Here is a 15,956-nt window from a genome sequence, read left to right on the forward strand (position 1 = left end):
GAGGATCATCATGGAGCTCATAAACAAAGACATCGGGGACATACAGACACTAGATCCTACCCAACTGGGCTTCGTCAAGGGCAGATCCTGCCTTTTGAACCTGGTTGACTTCTTTGAAACAGTCACCAAAGCCATAGATGAAGGGAAGATAGTCCACACAGCCTATCTAGACCTAGCAAAGGCATTTGACACAATACCCCACGCGGGCATCATAGATAAGCTATCCAGCTTAAATATAAACCCCTATGTCACAAGATGGGTCGCAAACTGGCTCAAAGAACCCACAGAGTGAGAGTTGCTGGAGCCATGTCAGACTCGAAACCAGTCACAAGTGGTGTCCCACAAGGTTCTGTCCTGGGACTGCTCTTGTTCGGTATATACTTTTCCGAGGTACGGGTCAACGTGGGAGGACTATGTCTCACCAAGTTCGCAGATGACTGCAAACTGGGCGCCATAATCGACTCTCCAGCTGACACAAACATCCTTCAAAAAGGTCTCACAGAGACGCATAACTGGTGCCAGAGCCATGGTCTAAAGCTAAATGCCAAAAAGTGTATAGTCATACCCTTTGGCAAAAACAATGTGCCCACAAACTACCACATAGGCTGTAAACCATTAAGTACAGAGAAAGTAATTAGGGATCTGGGGACCCAAGTTGATAGCAATCTCTCCTTTGACAACCACATTGCCAAAGTGGTTAGAAAGACCTTCTACATGGCCCACCTCATCATGAGAGGATTTACATCTAGATCAAGAGAGGTAATCATGCCCTTTTATTCATCCCTCATCAGGCCCATCATAGAATACAATGCCCCTTTTGGGATGTACCTTACCCGACACCTGCAGCAATTAGAAAGACCCCAAAAGTACCTCACCAAGGGACTCAAACAGATGCCATATGCTGCTCGATTAAAAAAATTCCAGCTCTACTCAGTTGCATACCGCCTACTTCGAGGCGATCTATGCCTGACATATAAAGCTATGTCCAATCCAGAATTAATGGACATGCTCCACCTCAGTAAATCTAAATCCCTTAGAGCCACACGCTCGAGGGACTTGAACCTCAGCACAGAAATAAGTAGGACTTGCTGGAGGGACAGATTCATAACCCAGAGGCTCCCTTCGCTCTGGAATAGAATTCCAATTCATGTTAGGCAGAGCACCTCATTGAATCTCTTCAAGAAGAGTCTTGAGTGGATGGGGGATCGTAGGTTTGTTCCGGGGATTACTTCCGTGTCTCTATTAGACAGAGGCACAGTAAACTAAACCGTAAAAAGGGCACAGTATACTCAAATCAAGGGGTGGCGTAAGCCAAACAAAATCGGGCTAGGCTTATAATTGCCCCAGGGCAGATAGCCTAGTATGAACCTATGAACCTATGCCACAATAGACTCCTTGTGAGACTCACACTCACCTTCCCACTCATCTCGAATTAAATATAGAGGTCCCCTCACTCTATGCCCATACAGCAATTCAAAGGGTGAAAAACCTGTGGATTCCTGGGGAACATCTCTGTAAGCAAACAGATGGGGCAAATATTTGTCCCACTCCCTCTTAAATTGATCTGCAAATGCCAGTAGCATAGACTTGATTGTAGAGTTTAACCTCTCAACAAGACCATTAGTCTGGGGATGGTAGGGGTGGTCTTCATGTGCTTCACCCCACAGGACTTCCACAGACAAGCCAGCAGGTCTGACATGAAATTAGCACCTCTGTCAGACAGTATTTCCTTTGGGAAGCCTACCCTCCTGAAAATCTCCAGAAAAGCATTTGCCACCTTCTCTGCCTCACTGGAGGACAAAGCCACTGCCTCAGGGTATCATGTAGCATAATCTACAATCACTAGAATATACTTTTTCCCTGTGGAAATTGGCATACTCAGAGGACCCACAATATCCATAGCTGTCCTCTGAAATGGCTCCTGAATCAAAGGCATCAAAGGATCTCTCACCTTGTCTCCTGCCTTGCCTACCTTTTGACACTGCTCACAGGTCCTTCAGTACCCTGTTACATCTCTGGAAATTCCAGACCAGTAGAAGTTTTGCATAATAATCCTCTTTGTACATTTTATGCCCATATGACCTGCAAAGGGAATATCATGGGCTATGGCTAGAAGCACCAGATGGTAAGTTCTAGACACTACCAACTGCTGTACTCTCTCACCTTCTAGCCCTCCCTCAGGGGCCCACTCTCTGTACAGTAATCCTTTGTTCCAGTATACAGATCCCCCCTTCCCTCGAGAATCAGGTGCCTCCCTAGCTACCTGTCTCAGGCCCTGCAATGTAGGGTCTGAGAGCTGAGCCTATCTCAAATCTCTCCTTGTAACCCTTCCCAGCTCCCTTTCCACAGGAAGTCTGGCATCCTCTGACAGCAGTGCCTCACTGTCAGCTTGGGTACTACTACTCACCTCTACGTTTGCAGTTACCCTGTCCAAGGGAACATCAGTACCCACAAGCAGGTGTGGCTCACATTCATTTTCATTGCTACAGAGCAGTTCCCTCCCTGAAGTAACCACTTCAGCAGTCTTGGCTGCAAGTATTCAGTCTGTCTGGGTCTCCCCCAGGCTACCAGCCCCACATGCTTGTCTCCTAGCCTGACTGCATGTAACTGCATAAGTACATAGTACTTGCCTCATCCAAATTCTTCCCTCTCAGGACACCTGCAGGATGGTATTTCCATACCCCTGTTGTCTCAAGACAACCCAGTATTAGCATTTTGTCTTTCCCACTTACTGGCTCCCTCACCTTTGGTTCCCCACCTTGCCTCTGTGGACATCTGTATGCTACATGGCCCCACTGGTTGCAGTCAAAACATGTAACCCCAGCTCCTGGATGTGTACCTGGACTAGTGGCTTCCCCTGCTACTGGCGGATTCTGTTGAGGCAGTCTGTGCTGCCCACCATGGGTTCCTTTAGTCCCATGAGCAGTATTGGGGTCCCTTTCCTGTGCAGGGCTGCCCTTCTTGCTAGGTATAGGTCTCCCTTCTTCCCCAACTTCTCTGAAGTAGCATACTGTTTATCAGCTAAACAGATCCTCATGTCCTCAGGCAAAGTGCTAAGGGCTTGTTCCCTTTCCCTTACCAAAAGGTCTGCCAGCCCTTCAAAAGTGGTGACCTGGCATCCACTCACCCAGCTATGAAAGTAAGTGCTCAGTTCAACAACATATACACATACATTTTTATCTGCCTTGCATCTATGCTCACAAAACCTTTTCCTGTACATTTCAGGTGTTAGCTTAAAACATTGTAATAAATGTCTTTTTACAGCAGTATAATCAAAACAGTCAGTGTCATGCATTTTTGCTAAAGATGTTACAGCTTTACCATGGAGTAAGGGGGCCAGGAACCATACCCAGAGCCTTTGGTCAACTTCATACTGTTTACATACCCACTCAAACATATGAATGAAACTATCAAAATTATCCCCCTCTTTAAACTGTGGAAGAAATTTACTGACCTTTTGTGCTTCTGGGGTCTGGTTACTCCCTTTCCCATTACCTCCATGACTCTGGCGAAGAGTCAGCATTTCCCTCTCATGCCTCCTATGCCGTTCATTTTCCTCAGCTTTTAGACTCCTCATTTTCTCGGCTGCTTCCAGTTCCATATGCCTGGCCTCCATCTCAAGCCTCTCTAGCTCCAGCTGGGTTTTTAAGTCCATTGCAAAAAGGTTGAGCTGTCCATTCTCCGAGGATATTGTATGTCCACTGTCAGTTTGATTGTCCTCCAGGCTGCTGTTCTCTGATGCAGCTGTAACCAAGGCTGCAGTCAGGTCTGCTTTAGTCAGGTTTCCATGCACCAGTCCCCTAGCCTGGCACATCTTCGCCAGCTGGCTCCTTGTCAGCTTTCCATACTCTTCTGCTGACATGCTGCCTGCTCACCCTGACTAGCACTAAGCTAACAAAAGAAGTAAAACAATTGTGATCTGAACTCTGACCATACACTGCGTGGCTGTTTTAGAGTACCAAACACTTTTAGAGATCACTGTACATAAGCTACAGGAATTCGCTCTACCCCTCACCACTACAAGCCAATAAGTATGTGAAAGAGATCCCACCGCTGCCAAACACTTGTGACGACCGTGCCCTGACCCAGCAGGCAAGGAGCCTCAATCCTCACCACTAATACCAGGGAGGTAGTCTCATAGAAGAGGAAAGGATAACTAATACACACAGTAAAGTACAATTTCCCTTAAGTGCACACAGAGATCACAGTCAGTCTGGGGCTGGTTGCTCCCTTGCTCTCCAGGTCCCCAATAAGACTCCCCACTGGCACAGATATAGGGTCCAGGTCTCAGTCTAACTGGCCAAGCTAAAATCTCAAATATCCTCTCTGTCCAACCAGTGCTTCATGTCCCTGCCAAGTAGCTGACACAACACACGCATACACTTTGAGATAAGTATTTATACAACTTCACAGACACTCCTGGGAAAGGCTGACAAAGATTCTCCAACTTTGCCCCTTTACCCAGACTATACGGTAGTAATTACTGCCAGCATCCACTTAATATCAGCTACTAAAAGGCCCTTAAAAGGGTGTCCAATTACTGTGCAATATTATTATCCAATGGTAGTATGACTTAACAGTCAAGGCTTACTTTAGAGTGGCCTATTACAATAACCTCTATAAATATGCAATGTACTCTAGAGCTTATCTCTACACAAATCAGCCAGAGGTAGAAGGTTTTAAAAATGTTTAATAATTAAAATGCAAGACAAAACTACTACACCACAGAGATATCTAAGAGTTCAGAGATCACACAGAAACTTAAAACAATACAGTAGGACAAGTCTGATTTCAAAGAAAGAATACCTAATTAAACTTTACTAGCTTTAACTATTCCTACAAGAAATCACAGTGCTAAAACTTACACGTGAGCATAAGGCAGAGTGCTGATAAGTTGGATGTCCAAAGTCAAAATGCTCACAGTCTCTTGTGAGAAATAATATTTAAACATTACTAACAAACATGCTTGCTGAGTCCCTCCCCAAATTACATAATTTTCGACACTTAGGTTTTCCCAGGCAAACAAACTGCATTATTTAGCAATCTAACACCTGCATAGAAACTTACAACAATAGAAGACATTTCACATGTATATTATAACAGAAACTACAGCAATAAAGCTCCTTCCACTTCTAAATTATGGTCATAAACAACATAATAACAATGGGCATGAAACCTTCATCCAGCCGCACTGGAGCAGAATTGTAAAACATTAAAGATATTCATAAGATCTTTTCAGTTTAAAAAGACACCTTTGAAATACTTGGCTTGGTTTTCCTTACAGCAGGATGGCAATGTTGCAACAGTCTTGAAGTTCACATTTTACAGTGTTTTCTTACATTTAAAAACACAAGCCTGTATTTTACATTTATTTATACAGTTGATAGAATTATGTATCAAATTCTATTTGACTAGGCTGGCAGCCTTCGCCCATCTCTCCCCAATTGTCACAAATAGTTTCTAAGTTTTTTTTTCAGGGCTCTTGCCTCCCTCCGTTCGTAAGAAAAAATTCTGAGGTAATTTGCGTTCCAGATGTCTGTATATGGAGAAAGTTGGAGTGATTGGAACATGCCCTTAAGCTTTGAAAAGCTGCCAGTCCCAAGGGATAGGTCCCATACAGCATAGGCTACTGTAACAATGATTTATTTGAATATCTGTTGTTTTGAGATGTTTACTTACACAATTGTGCTTTCATATTAAGCCCATTTCCTCAGGTTCTGTCTCCACAATATGGGGTACTTTCATATTATCGCAACCACATTCCATCTAATGCAACCACATTCCGAGCAGGGCAAGTGGCTCTTTTGCAAGCGATTGGTTCCGAGATCATAATCACCTTATTTTTCTGCTCGACAAATGGATGGACCACAAATTTGGAGAGGACAATGTTACCATCCATGTCACTAGCACATAATTTCAGGCTTTGATCGATGAGACGATCATAATTTTGTGTACTGCATGGGGCTTTATGTGCTCCATGTAGTTGCACTTGCAGGAAAATTTCAACATTTTTGTCGGCTTTTAAAGACACACACAGTTAACGGACGGTGTCAGCAGGGCAATAAACAGTGGGGGATTTCTGATAAAGTACTTTGCAGTAAAGTCAGTAAATAACATTTTACAATGTCAGAGTTCATATCCTTCAGGAAACGCATGCGAAAGCAACTCCTGTTATTGTCACAACAAGTGTGTACGTATTTTACAGCAGCTTAAGGAGACCTTACCAGACAACAATTATAAACCATTTTTTTTTTAAATTCTGCTGGTGTCAGTTGCTGTTTACAGCATGCAGATTTTATTGCCTATTGTGGGACACGACCATAACTTTCCTACGGGTTGCTTAACATTTGTGGAATTCTGACAGTTAATTCGCCTAATGGTATGCCTTGTAGTTTAAATCAGAACTTGCGTAGTTGCAATAATACGTAAGTACCCAATATGGTATTACTTTTTGTAACTGCATGAAGAATTTACTCTCCAGCATTGTACTTGAGTTTTTCTTTTTTTCAAAGAAAAAATTTAGATGTGTCCGAATAACTTTAAGCTAATCGAACCAGCAGCTAGAGCTCCGAGCTTAACATAGATTTTAAGTGATTTTTATTTTTCAAAATGCTGCAAAAGATTCTCTTTTACAATCATAAAAATGACAAGGTGACTTCTGGTTCTTCAAATGAGAGTCTCCTTTATTGTACAGTCTTTTCAGAAGTTAGGTGAGCGCACGTGTTACACTGAGGAATTGAGATTGCAAGCTTAAATTAACCCTGCTGATGTTCATTACCATAAGCTTGACCTGCTGATTCGACTACCTTAAAGCTATTCGGACACTTCTAAATTGTTTTGGTGGTATCAGTACAAGATACACGCAAGGGAGAGCCTTTTGGGAACTGCTCTGGTCATAGGAGCTTCCAGGTGCTAGGACCTTTTCTAAGAAGACAAAAACATGGAACTGTTTGAGTATTTCAGACCTTAGTTTGCCATAATATGCTAACAGTTACATTTATGTCTATGAGGAAGGGGTCTTAATTTTGGATAATCTGCAACTTCTCCATTTTCCTCTGCTGGTAGGAAACAGGAGAATTCTGATTTTGGATTAGTTGGGGTTCGGTGTTAGATCACACAGGAAGGACAGAGCACAGTACTCTGGGAATTGCAAATGCTGTGTAGAAGTAGAGCAGTGAACAAGAACAAAGCTTATGTGCCACATACTGGGTTCCCATCCATGTAGGTCTTGGTTGCTGCCGTAGGTCAAGTTAACACTGATTAAGGGAATTATCAAAGAAATGTATGGAAATCAGATGTGTAATCGGTGGTAGTGTTTAATTGAGGTGTTTTACTTTTTGTTTCAAGCATAAGTTGTCACACACAGTAAAAACCCTTTTTTATGACTTACAGACATGCTACCATGCCAGTGAAAGCCTTCACAAAAAAATCTATAAACCTTTAGAAGTGCAAAAAGCATGTATGTGTTGAATCCATTGATCCACAGCCCCTTTTTCATATTTTTGTACATGGGGTCAGGGTGTCACTTCAATAGTGACAATTATCTATAGCCCAGGTTTACACAGCCAGGTGGCTAATTAAAAAAAAAAAAAAAAAAGTAATTCAGCGCTTCATTGTAAAAGCGATATGAAAATGTTGATTTGTCCATTTTGTTAACTGGCTTATGTTTTCAGACTTTAATACAATTTCATTTTGTCATCTTTTGTCATTAGGTGGGCAAGATGAGTATGTCCTGTCTTATGAACCAGTTACTCAGCAAGAAGGTATGTGCGTTATTGTATTGTAATGTGTAGTAGATTAAGATGCAGACCTTGTTATATGCAGCTGTAGTGCACCGTCTTGAAACTGTGTGTGTGTGTGTGTGTGTGTGTGTGTATATATATATATATATATATATATATATATGTGCATACATATATATATATATATATATAAATATAGATATATATATATATATATATATATATATATATATATATATATATATATACACACACACACACACACACACGTATATATGTGGTAATAAAATGAAAGCTAAAAAGTGTATGTAAGTAAAGTAACACTCATTTTGCATATGTCTGTGGATTATTTTAGAAAATATGTATTAATTGAAGGAACGTTAATATTTTGTATCTTTCAGGTTAATGTTATAGACTGTTTTGTCATTGCTTACAACAGTGTGAATCTGTTACTTACGTTTTCGGATTTTTTTTTTATCTAGGAATTATTACAAAGACTTATTCTTTAAGTTGCACATGGCTTTATGTAATGGAGTTTATATACAGAAAACATTTTTTACATTTGTGTATAAGCCCAGTCTTGACTTCAGTATTGAAGATTATTTTCAGTGTAGTTCAGGGGTGCATATTAAACTGCAACAGTGTTATAAAGAGTAAGGGATGTATATTTAGTATAGTTAGTATGAAAATGTGAAAGAAGTGCATGGATGTTCATCGTGTTACCTTGCTGCAGTCATCACACTTGGGTTATCCTGTCGTCAGGCGGTCCCGCAGTCGGCCGGAATTCCAAAGCCTTGGTCCGGCATTGGTTGCTGTCGCTTCTTCCCTGGCATCAGTGTGCCAGGGGTATATATAATGCATCCGACGCCATCTTCTCCATTCTTTCTTGCCGCGCGGTGCCCGAAGCAGAAGCAGTTCGCAAGTGCCGGTCGGCCGACTCCTGAGATTTTCGAACTCGAATTTCAGACCAAAGTCTTCAATAAAGCTAAGTACCCCATTGGGGAAACTTTTCTTGCCTCAAACCGATGTCAGAAAAAGTTAACAATTGTATTTCTTGTGGGAAGCAAATACCTCATAAGGATTTTCATTCTTACTGTATACCTTGCCTAGGCCTAGACCACAACGTCACTAGTTGTCATTTTTGTGCTAGGTTCAATAAGCGTACTATAAAATGACGCTTTGATTTCGCACGACACTACTTCGGTAGAAAATTTAATTACGTTATGCCATCGGAGCAACCGACTACCGGCGTGCACAAAAAAAGCAAGGATAAGGACAGGCAGCCTAGACCCAAGCCAGACTCCGGGGCCTCGGCTGGTCCGGTCCCCAGTTCTCCGGTCTTCAGTGAGGCTCCTACGCAGCCCCTGACTACTGCAGATCTGGAACCCGAGACCGCTTTGGAACTTTTGGTGGAAAGTACCAGGCCGACGCAGCCATTTTGTTCAGCCCCTACCGACGACACTGTTAAAAAAGATGTCGGTGCTGCAGAAACATCTTCGGTTTCTGAAGGCGTCTTCAGACCAACGATGCTCACCTTTAAAACATATTCTAAGATGAAGACTCCTATTAAACCTAAAAAGGCTGCACTTCAGTCCCCTGTTCAAGGCCCCATGCCTAAGAAACAGATGCTCAAAATGGCTGAAGATTTGATCTCTTTAATCAGGGGTTCCCAACCCCCTCCTGACAAAAGGTCTAGACAAGAGGAAGATTATGCATCCTCTGAACAAGTGTCTATTTCTTCAGGCTCCTCTGAGGACCAAGATTACTCCTTCTCCCCTTATGAAGCTTCTGATGCTAAGGATTCCATTCCCTCAGCTTCTCCTCCTGAAGATTACTCCTTTGGGGAAACTTTACACACTATGAGGGAACATTTTCACTGGGAAGGTCAGGACTACTCTGACACAAAGAAGAGGCTCGGAGAGTTTCTCTTACTCCCCCAGCACAGACCACTTGCCATCCCCCCAGTTTTAGACATTGTGGATGATGTTTACTTAGAATCCAGTTTGAACCCAGACTCCCTGCCTCCTGCTCCAGCCAAACTTGACAGATACTATAGAGTGCCGGAGTCCCACAAATTTCTTTACAAAAGTCCTGTTGCTGATCCAGAGACTCTCTCCCAGGGTCCCAAAGGGGCTAAGGCTTCTATCGCTAAAAATCCTGTACCCTCTGAAAGGGACTCCAGAGCACTAGACAGGTGGGGGAAAAAGGTTTACACCTCAGCCACTCTAGCTATGAGGACACTAAATTGCCAGTTTCACATGTTAAAATATCAGCAATTTCTAATGTCTCAGTTAAAACAAAAAATGAGCACACTCCCTCAACAGTCTGAATTGAAAGAAATGCAGGATCTGTTGCATGCAACTGAACAGGTGGGCAAACATACTTTACAATGTGGGTTTGATTCTTTGGAGGCTTCCTGCAGAGCAGCTGTCACTGGGTCTGTTATACGCAGGCATGCTTGGTTAAAGAAGCAAACTCTGCCTGATCATGTTAAAGCAAAGCTTCTAGATGCTCCCTTACAGCAGGATGTTCTTTTTGGAGTTAAAGCAGAAGAAGTCTTAAAGAAAATGGAGGATAAGGCAAAATCTATGCAGACAGTCAAAGATTTCCTACAGGTACAGCCCCCTTGCTTCAGCAGAAATTGGCCAACAAAAAATTGGTCCTTTCCAGCTACTGACCGGCCACAGAGGGGTAAATACAGACGTCCAAGAGGCAGAGGACAACCACAAGCCCAGTACAAACCTCGACAATGGGGCACTGCAGCACAGAAGGGAGAAGACAGGTCCCAAACTACCAGAAGGCAAACTCAGTGACTTGCATCTCATCTGGCCAAGCAGCACTCTCTTGGCAGCCCCCTTGGGAGGAAAACTCGCACTTTTTTCAGACAACTGGCACATTGTCACAAAGGACAAATGGGTCCTAGACATAATTTCATGAGGATACAGATTCCATTTTCACACCTTGCCAATGAAAAGAGGAATGCCAAATTTGCCACAAAATCAATGGGCAGAGAGACACAAATTACAGCTCTCATGGACATAAGAGCCATTCAACTGGTACCTACTGGAGAGCAAGGCCAAGGATTTTGCTCAAGACTCTTTCTAGTTCCCAGAAAGGACAATGCCTGGAGACCAATTCTGGACCTTTCAATTCTAAACACCTTCTTACAAGTACCCAAGTTCAAGATGCTAACGCTACAGCAGCTTCTTCCCATGTTGGGCAAGAAAGCATGGCTAGTAACGTTGGACCTCAAGGAGGCATACCTGCATGTCCCTATCAGACAAAGTTGCAGAAGATACCTCTGTTTCATTGCAGGTTCAACCCATTATCAATTCTCTGCACTGCCCTTTGGCTTATCTGCTGCACCCAGGGTCTTCACAAAATGCCTGGCACCAGTAATTGCATACTGCAGACAAAGAGGAATTAAAATATACCCATACCTGGATGACTGCCTCATCCAAGCAGAAAGCAAGGACATCCTCTTACAACATCTGGCTTTTGTAAAACATCTTCTAAGTTGCCTGGGGTACACAGTAAACGAAAAGAAATCAAAACTAGTACCCTCACAAAATATGACATTCCTGGGTGCCAGCTTGAATACAACGGCCCAGAAGGCTTATCTGACGCCAGACAAACAACTGCAACTGACACAATATTTCAAAACAATGGCAACAAAGACCCAACTACCTGTAAGAAAAATTCTGCAGGCCTTGGGCTTCATGGCATCTTGCATACTACTAATACCATTTGCAAAGCTGCATATGAGGAAATTACAGTGGTACCTAAAAAGCGTATGGTCTCAGCACAGCCACAGCTTGGATACAATGATATCTCTCAACCCCTGCCTACAACATGAGTTTCTATGGTGGTCACTGGCATGTCACCTCAACAAGGGTCAGCCTTTCACCTTACCCCCAGCCAGGCAAACTATGACAACAGCTGCATCGGACTACGCCGGCACACATGGCAGGGCAGTGCATTCAAGGCATATGGTCTGCAGATCAAAGGAATCGGCACATCAATCAAAAAGAGATGCTAGCTGTACAGAATGCTCTGACAGCCTTCAAGAATCTATTACATCCAGGACAACTTACTATATGGATGGACAACACCACAGTAATGTGGTACATAAACAAACAAGGGGGTACACACTCCTACCCTCTATGCAGGCAAGCAATGACCTTGTGGAACACAGCTCTGGCTTACCAAGTTCACTTACAAGCTCAATTCCTGCCAGGACAAAAGAACACGTTGGCAGACAACCTCAGCAGAAACATCATGGATCCCCACGAGTGGAAACTGGATCCACAAGTATTTGCAATGTTAACTCAAAAATGGGGCCTTCCAGACATAGACCTGTTTGCCAGTCCTCAAAACTACCAACTAACAAAATTTTATACAAGGACACTTCACCATCAAGCTTGGAAAGTGGACGCACTCTCATTCAGCTGGAAAAACCTGACAGTATATGCTTTCCCTCCATTGCCTCTCCTCACAAAGATGCTTCTGAAAGTCAGAAAGGAGGGACCACGACTGATACTCATAGCCCCAGCCTGGCCACGCCAGCACTGGTACCCACTATTGAGGAATATGGCCCAAGGTCCACCTTGGATTTTACCACAAACTGCCCATTTGCTCACACAGCAAAACAATCAGATTCTTCACAGCCAGTTAAAAACCTTAACTCTGGCTGCATGGAAAATCACCTAAACATTCAGCCAACTCCTCTTTCCCAAGCAGTTATGGATGTTATTCTGGAAGCTAGGAGGCCCAGCACCAGGAAGGCCTATGCGGACAAATGGAAAAGGTTTTGTGCGTGCAACCAAACTAAAGGCCAAAACACACTTCAGCCTCACCTGCCTCATATTCTACAATATTTAACTGAGATGTTGCACAAAGGACTTTCTTTTTCTTCCATTAAAATCCATGCATCAGCTGTTTCAGCCCATTACAACACAGAACCACCCTTATTTTCGCATCCACTGGGCCCCCCAGGAGAGCACCTACACCAACACGGGACCTCAATTTTGTTCTGGAAAAACTTACGCTACCTCCCTTTGAACCAGCTTTCTCTGCAGATCTACAGTTCCTATCATGGAAGACTGCCCTGCTGCTAGCAATAACTTCAGCTAGAAGAGTCTCAGAGCTGCAGGCATTAATGGCAGTGGAACCTTTCCTCATTTTCCATCAAGACAGAGTTTCTCTACGTACTAATCCTTCCTTCATGCCTAAGGTGGTTTCCAGTGTGTCTTTAAATCAAACCATTCACTTACCCACCTTCTTCCCAAACCCACAGAACAAAGGAGAAAGACTCCTGCATTCCTTGGACATTCACAGGCAACTTTGCTACTACTTGGATAAAACTAAGGCTTTCAGAAAATCTGACCAGCTCTTTGTATCCTATGCTACAGCTTCACTAGGGATCCTATATCAAAGCAAACCATTTCAAAATGGATAGGACATTGCATTCGTTTTTGCTATACCCATTATGGAAAACCAGTTCCTGCTACCATTAGGCCCCACTTTACCAGGGCAACAGCTACATCTACAGCCTTCCTCAGGGGGGTACCAACCAAGGAGATTTTGGAAGCTGCAACTTGGAGTTCAGTACACACTTTTACCAAACACTATCACTTACCACTTTACTCTAAGACCAGGGCTGGCTTCGCCACTGCAGTTCTGCAGTGCCTTCTAGCCTCCTCTAACCCTCTATAACTCCTCCACCCATCCATAGCTTTGGGATTCTACCCAAGTGTGATGACTGCAGCAGGGTAACACGATGAACATAGTACAGTTTTGTACCTACCATAAATGTAGATGTTCGAGTGTTCACCCTGCTGCAGTCCAGGTTACCCTTCCTCCATCCCCTCTGATCTAACTGGCTAAATCTATACAATACCTTCCTGATGTATTTGCTTATAGCTGGAGGGATTTTGTGTTTGTGCAACAAAATTATTTTATTTAGTACTAATTACTGACCACCTTTTTGGGGGCACCTGACATCTGGGGCAAGAAAAACTGAAGAGGATGGCGTCGGATGCATTATATATACCCCTGGCGCACTGATGTCGGGGAAGAAGCGACAGCAACTGACGCCGGACCAAGACTTCGGAATTCCGGCCGACTGCGGGACAGCCTGATGACAGGATAACCCAAGTGTGATGACTGCAGCAGGGTGAACACTCGAACATGTACATTTATGGTAGGTACAAAACTGTACTTTCTCTCCCTTTTTGATGAATAGGAGATCTATTATAGGGCACACATAAATAATGGATACTTTTACACATTGCAGTTGTTTTTTGTAAACTAATTTGCGGTAAAATGAGTTTCCTAGGTTTTACTGGAGGAGGAGGGCAATATTAGTTTCAATGCCATGTTAAATTATTTTGTTATTGTAGTAGTTTCTGGGTGGAATGCGAAAATGTTATATTGGGTGGTAGAAAGCTCACAATGGGTGACTTTATTATTATTTGGTAATAAAATGAACTAAAAGGTGTATGTAAATAAAGTGCCACTCATTTTGTAAGGTATTGTTCATACATTGTCTGTTTTTATGTTGCTTGTTCACATCTGTTTGACAATGGTAATGTATGCGTATATCTATTTCTGTTTTGTTTGAGCCCGGCTCTTTGGTTCATAGGTACTTACTGTGCTTTTAATACATTAAGATCTTCAGAATCATACAGTTCCATGAAATTATTAACCCTTGTATTTAAACAGTATTAAATCGTATTAACCCACAGTCCTTTGTATTGTAAGTGTGAATAACCCAGAACTGGCCAGACAGTTGCATCCTACCCCTATTATAAATAAACCAAAACAAGTGGTCTGAGTGCCCAAAATTAAAACTAGTAAACCTGAAATAAGGCACACAATGAGCTCAGCAAACGGACAACTTCTTTAATGGACACAAGCACAAATAAATCCACAGCAAACGAAATCACAGCAGCACAGCACAGCAAACGAACTCACAGCAGCACAGTAACGCTGTACAAGTAAATCCACATATGTTTTCGTCAAAATAACTTCATCAGATACCTAACCTCTCTTCCTTTGATGAATAAATAAACTAATCTAGTTAAAATGAACCAATGGATAAACAAGTTCAATTAAACATGTAAAATGCATTGAAACACATAGACCTTAAAGGTAAATGAATCTGAATGTTAAAATCAAATAAATAAATATGTATATATATTTTTTGTTGTGTAAAATACTTCAGATATAAACCTTGGTTTAAAATATATATAGAAAGTTTCATATAGATGTTACAAACACAAACCTAAAATATGGTTTGAAGGTATGAATTGCCGTTTCCCATCCATTTGTTCAGATTGCACTTAGGAGTAAGAGGCTTACCATGTTTTATGTGGAGAGGAAGACTGTCCCAAAGAAGTGGTATTCTGTGTGAAGCATATCTATCTCAGCAGCATGTTCGGTTGCAGTAGACATTAAGATTTCTTGATGGATGTTTCTACCACCATAGTGCTTATGATTGTGCAGTAGGTCTCAAAGGATGGGATGGGTAGAGGGCCCTGTAAGTGACAGAGATTGCCCTTCAGTAGTCTGTCAAATACTGAGGATAGGGACAAAGCTTTGAGGCATTCAGTGTAGCTTTTGTAATTTAGGCCCTTTATTCTTTTGGTGAGAAGGTGTTGTGGTTGTTTGAGTTGTGACATACATATCAAAGAAGGCATTGTACTCTACCACTAGCCTAGTAAATGATGCATACAGTGGAATGATCACCTTCCTGGACACCGTATTTTTACTAATAAGGTGAGCTGTGAAAAAGAACTTTGTAATAGGGAAAAATGATTAACAAAGCACAGCTCATTGTCTGCATGAGTTCCAAGGTCCTTAATTATTGGTTCATTTTTCAGGGGTGTTTTGTCACTGTGATATTTTTAGGGGATTACATGCTTGCTACAGGAAACTGTTATATATATTTTTGGCATTTAGCTTAAGCTATGATTTTGGCACAAGCTATTTGTCTGGAAATGGCCGTCCTGAAGGAGCTTGGTATCATCTAAGTTTATGATGGCTCCATTAGCTTTGACCTGTGAAAAAATAAATGCCAAACACGAGTGGCACAAGGACTAAAGCCTGAAGTGCCACACTAGTCAGGTCTCTTGGAGGAGGTTAACCCACTCATCCTGATTTCCTGGCTTTTGTTTCTGAGCCAGTTTGCTACCCATCAAGTTTCACAAGGAG

General features: G+C 42.4%; 1 protein-coding gene across 1 annotated transcript in view; it reads left to right on the top strand.

Annotated features, from left to right (window-relative positions):
- Positions 1–15,956, top strand: part of DLG1 (discs large MAGUK scaffold protein 1) — a 3,205,960-nt gene that overhangs the window by 2,897,745 nt on the left and 292,259 nt on the right. Inside the window, exon 23 of the mRNA XM_044070715.1 lies at positions 7,713–7,763. Coding sequence (XP_043926650.1) covers positions 7,713–7,763 — 51 coding nt within the window. The remainder of the gene's footprint in view (positions 1–7,712; positions 7,764–15,956) is intronic.

Source organism: Protopterus annectens, chromosome 4.part1 (assembly GCF_019279795.1).
Source record: "Protopterus annectens isolate FY-2018-M chromosome 4.part1, PAN1.0, whole genome shotgun sequence".
NCBI classification, from domain to species: domain Eukaryota; kingdom Metazoa; phylum Chordata; order Ceratodontiformes; family Protopteridae; genus Protopterus; species Protopterus annectens.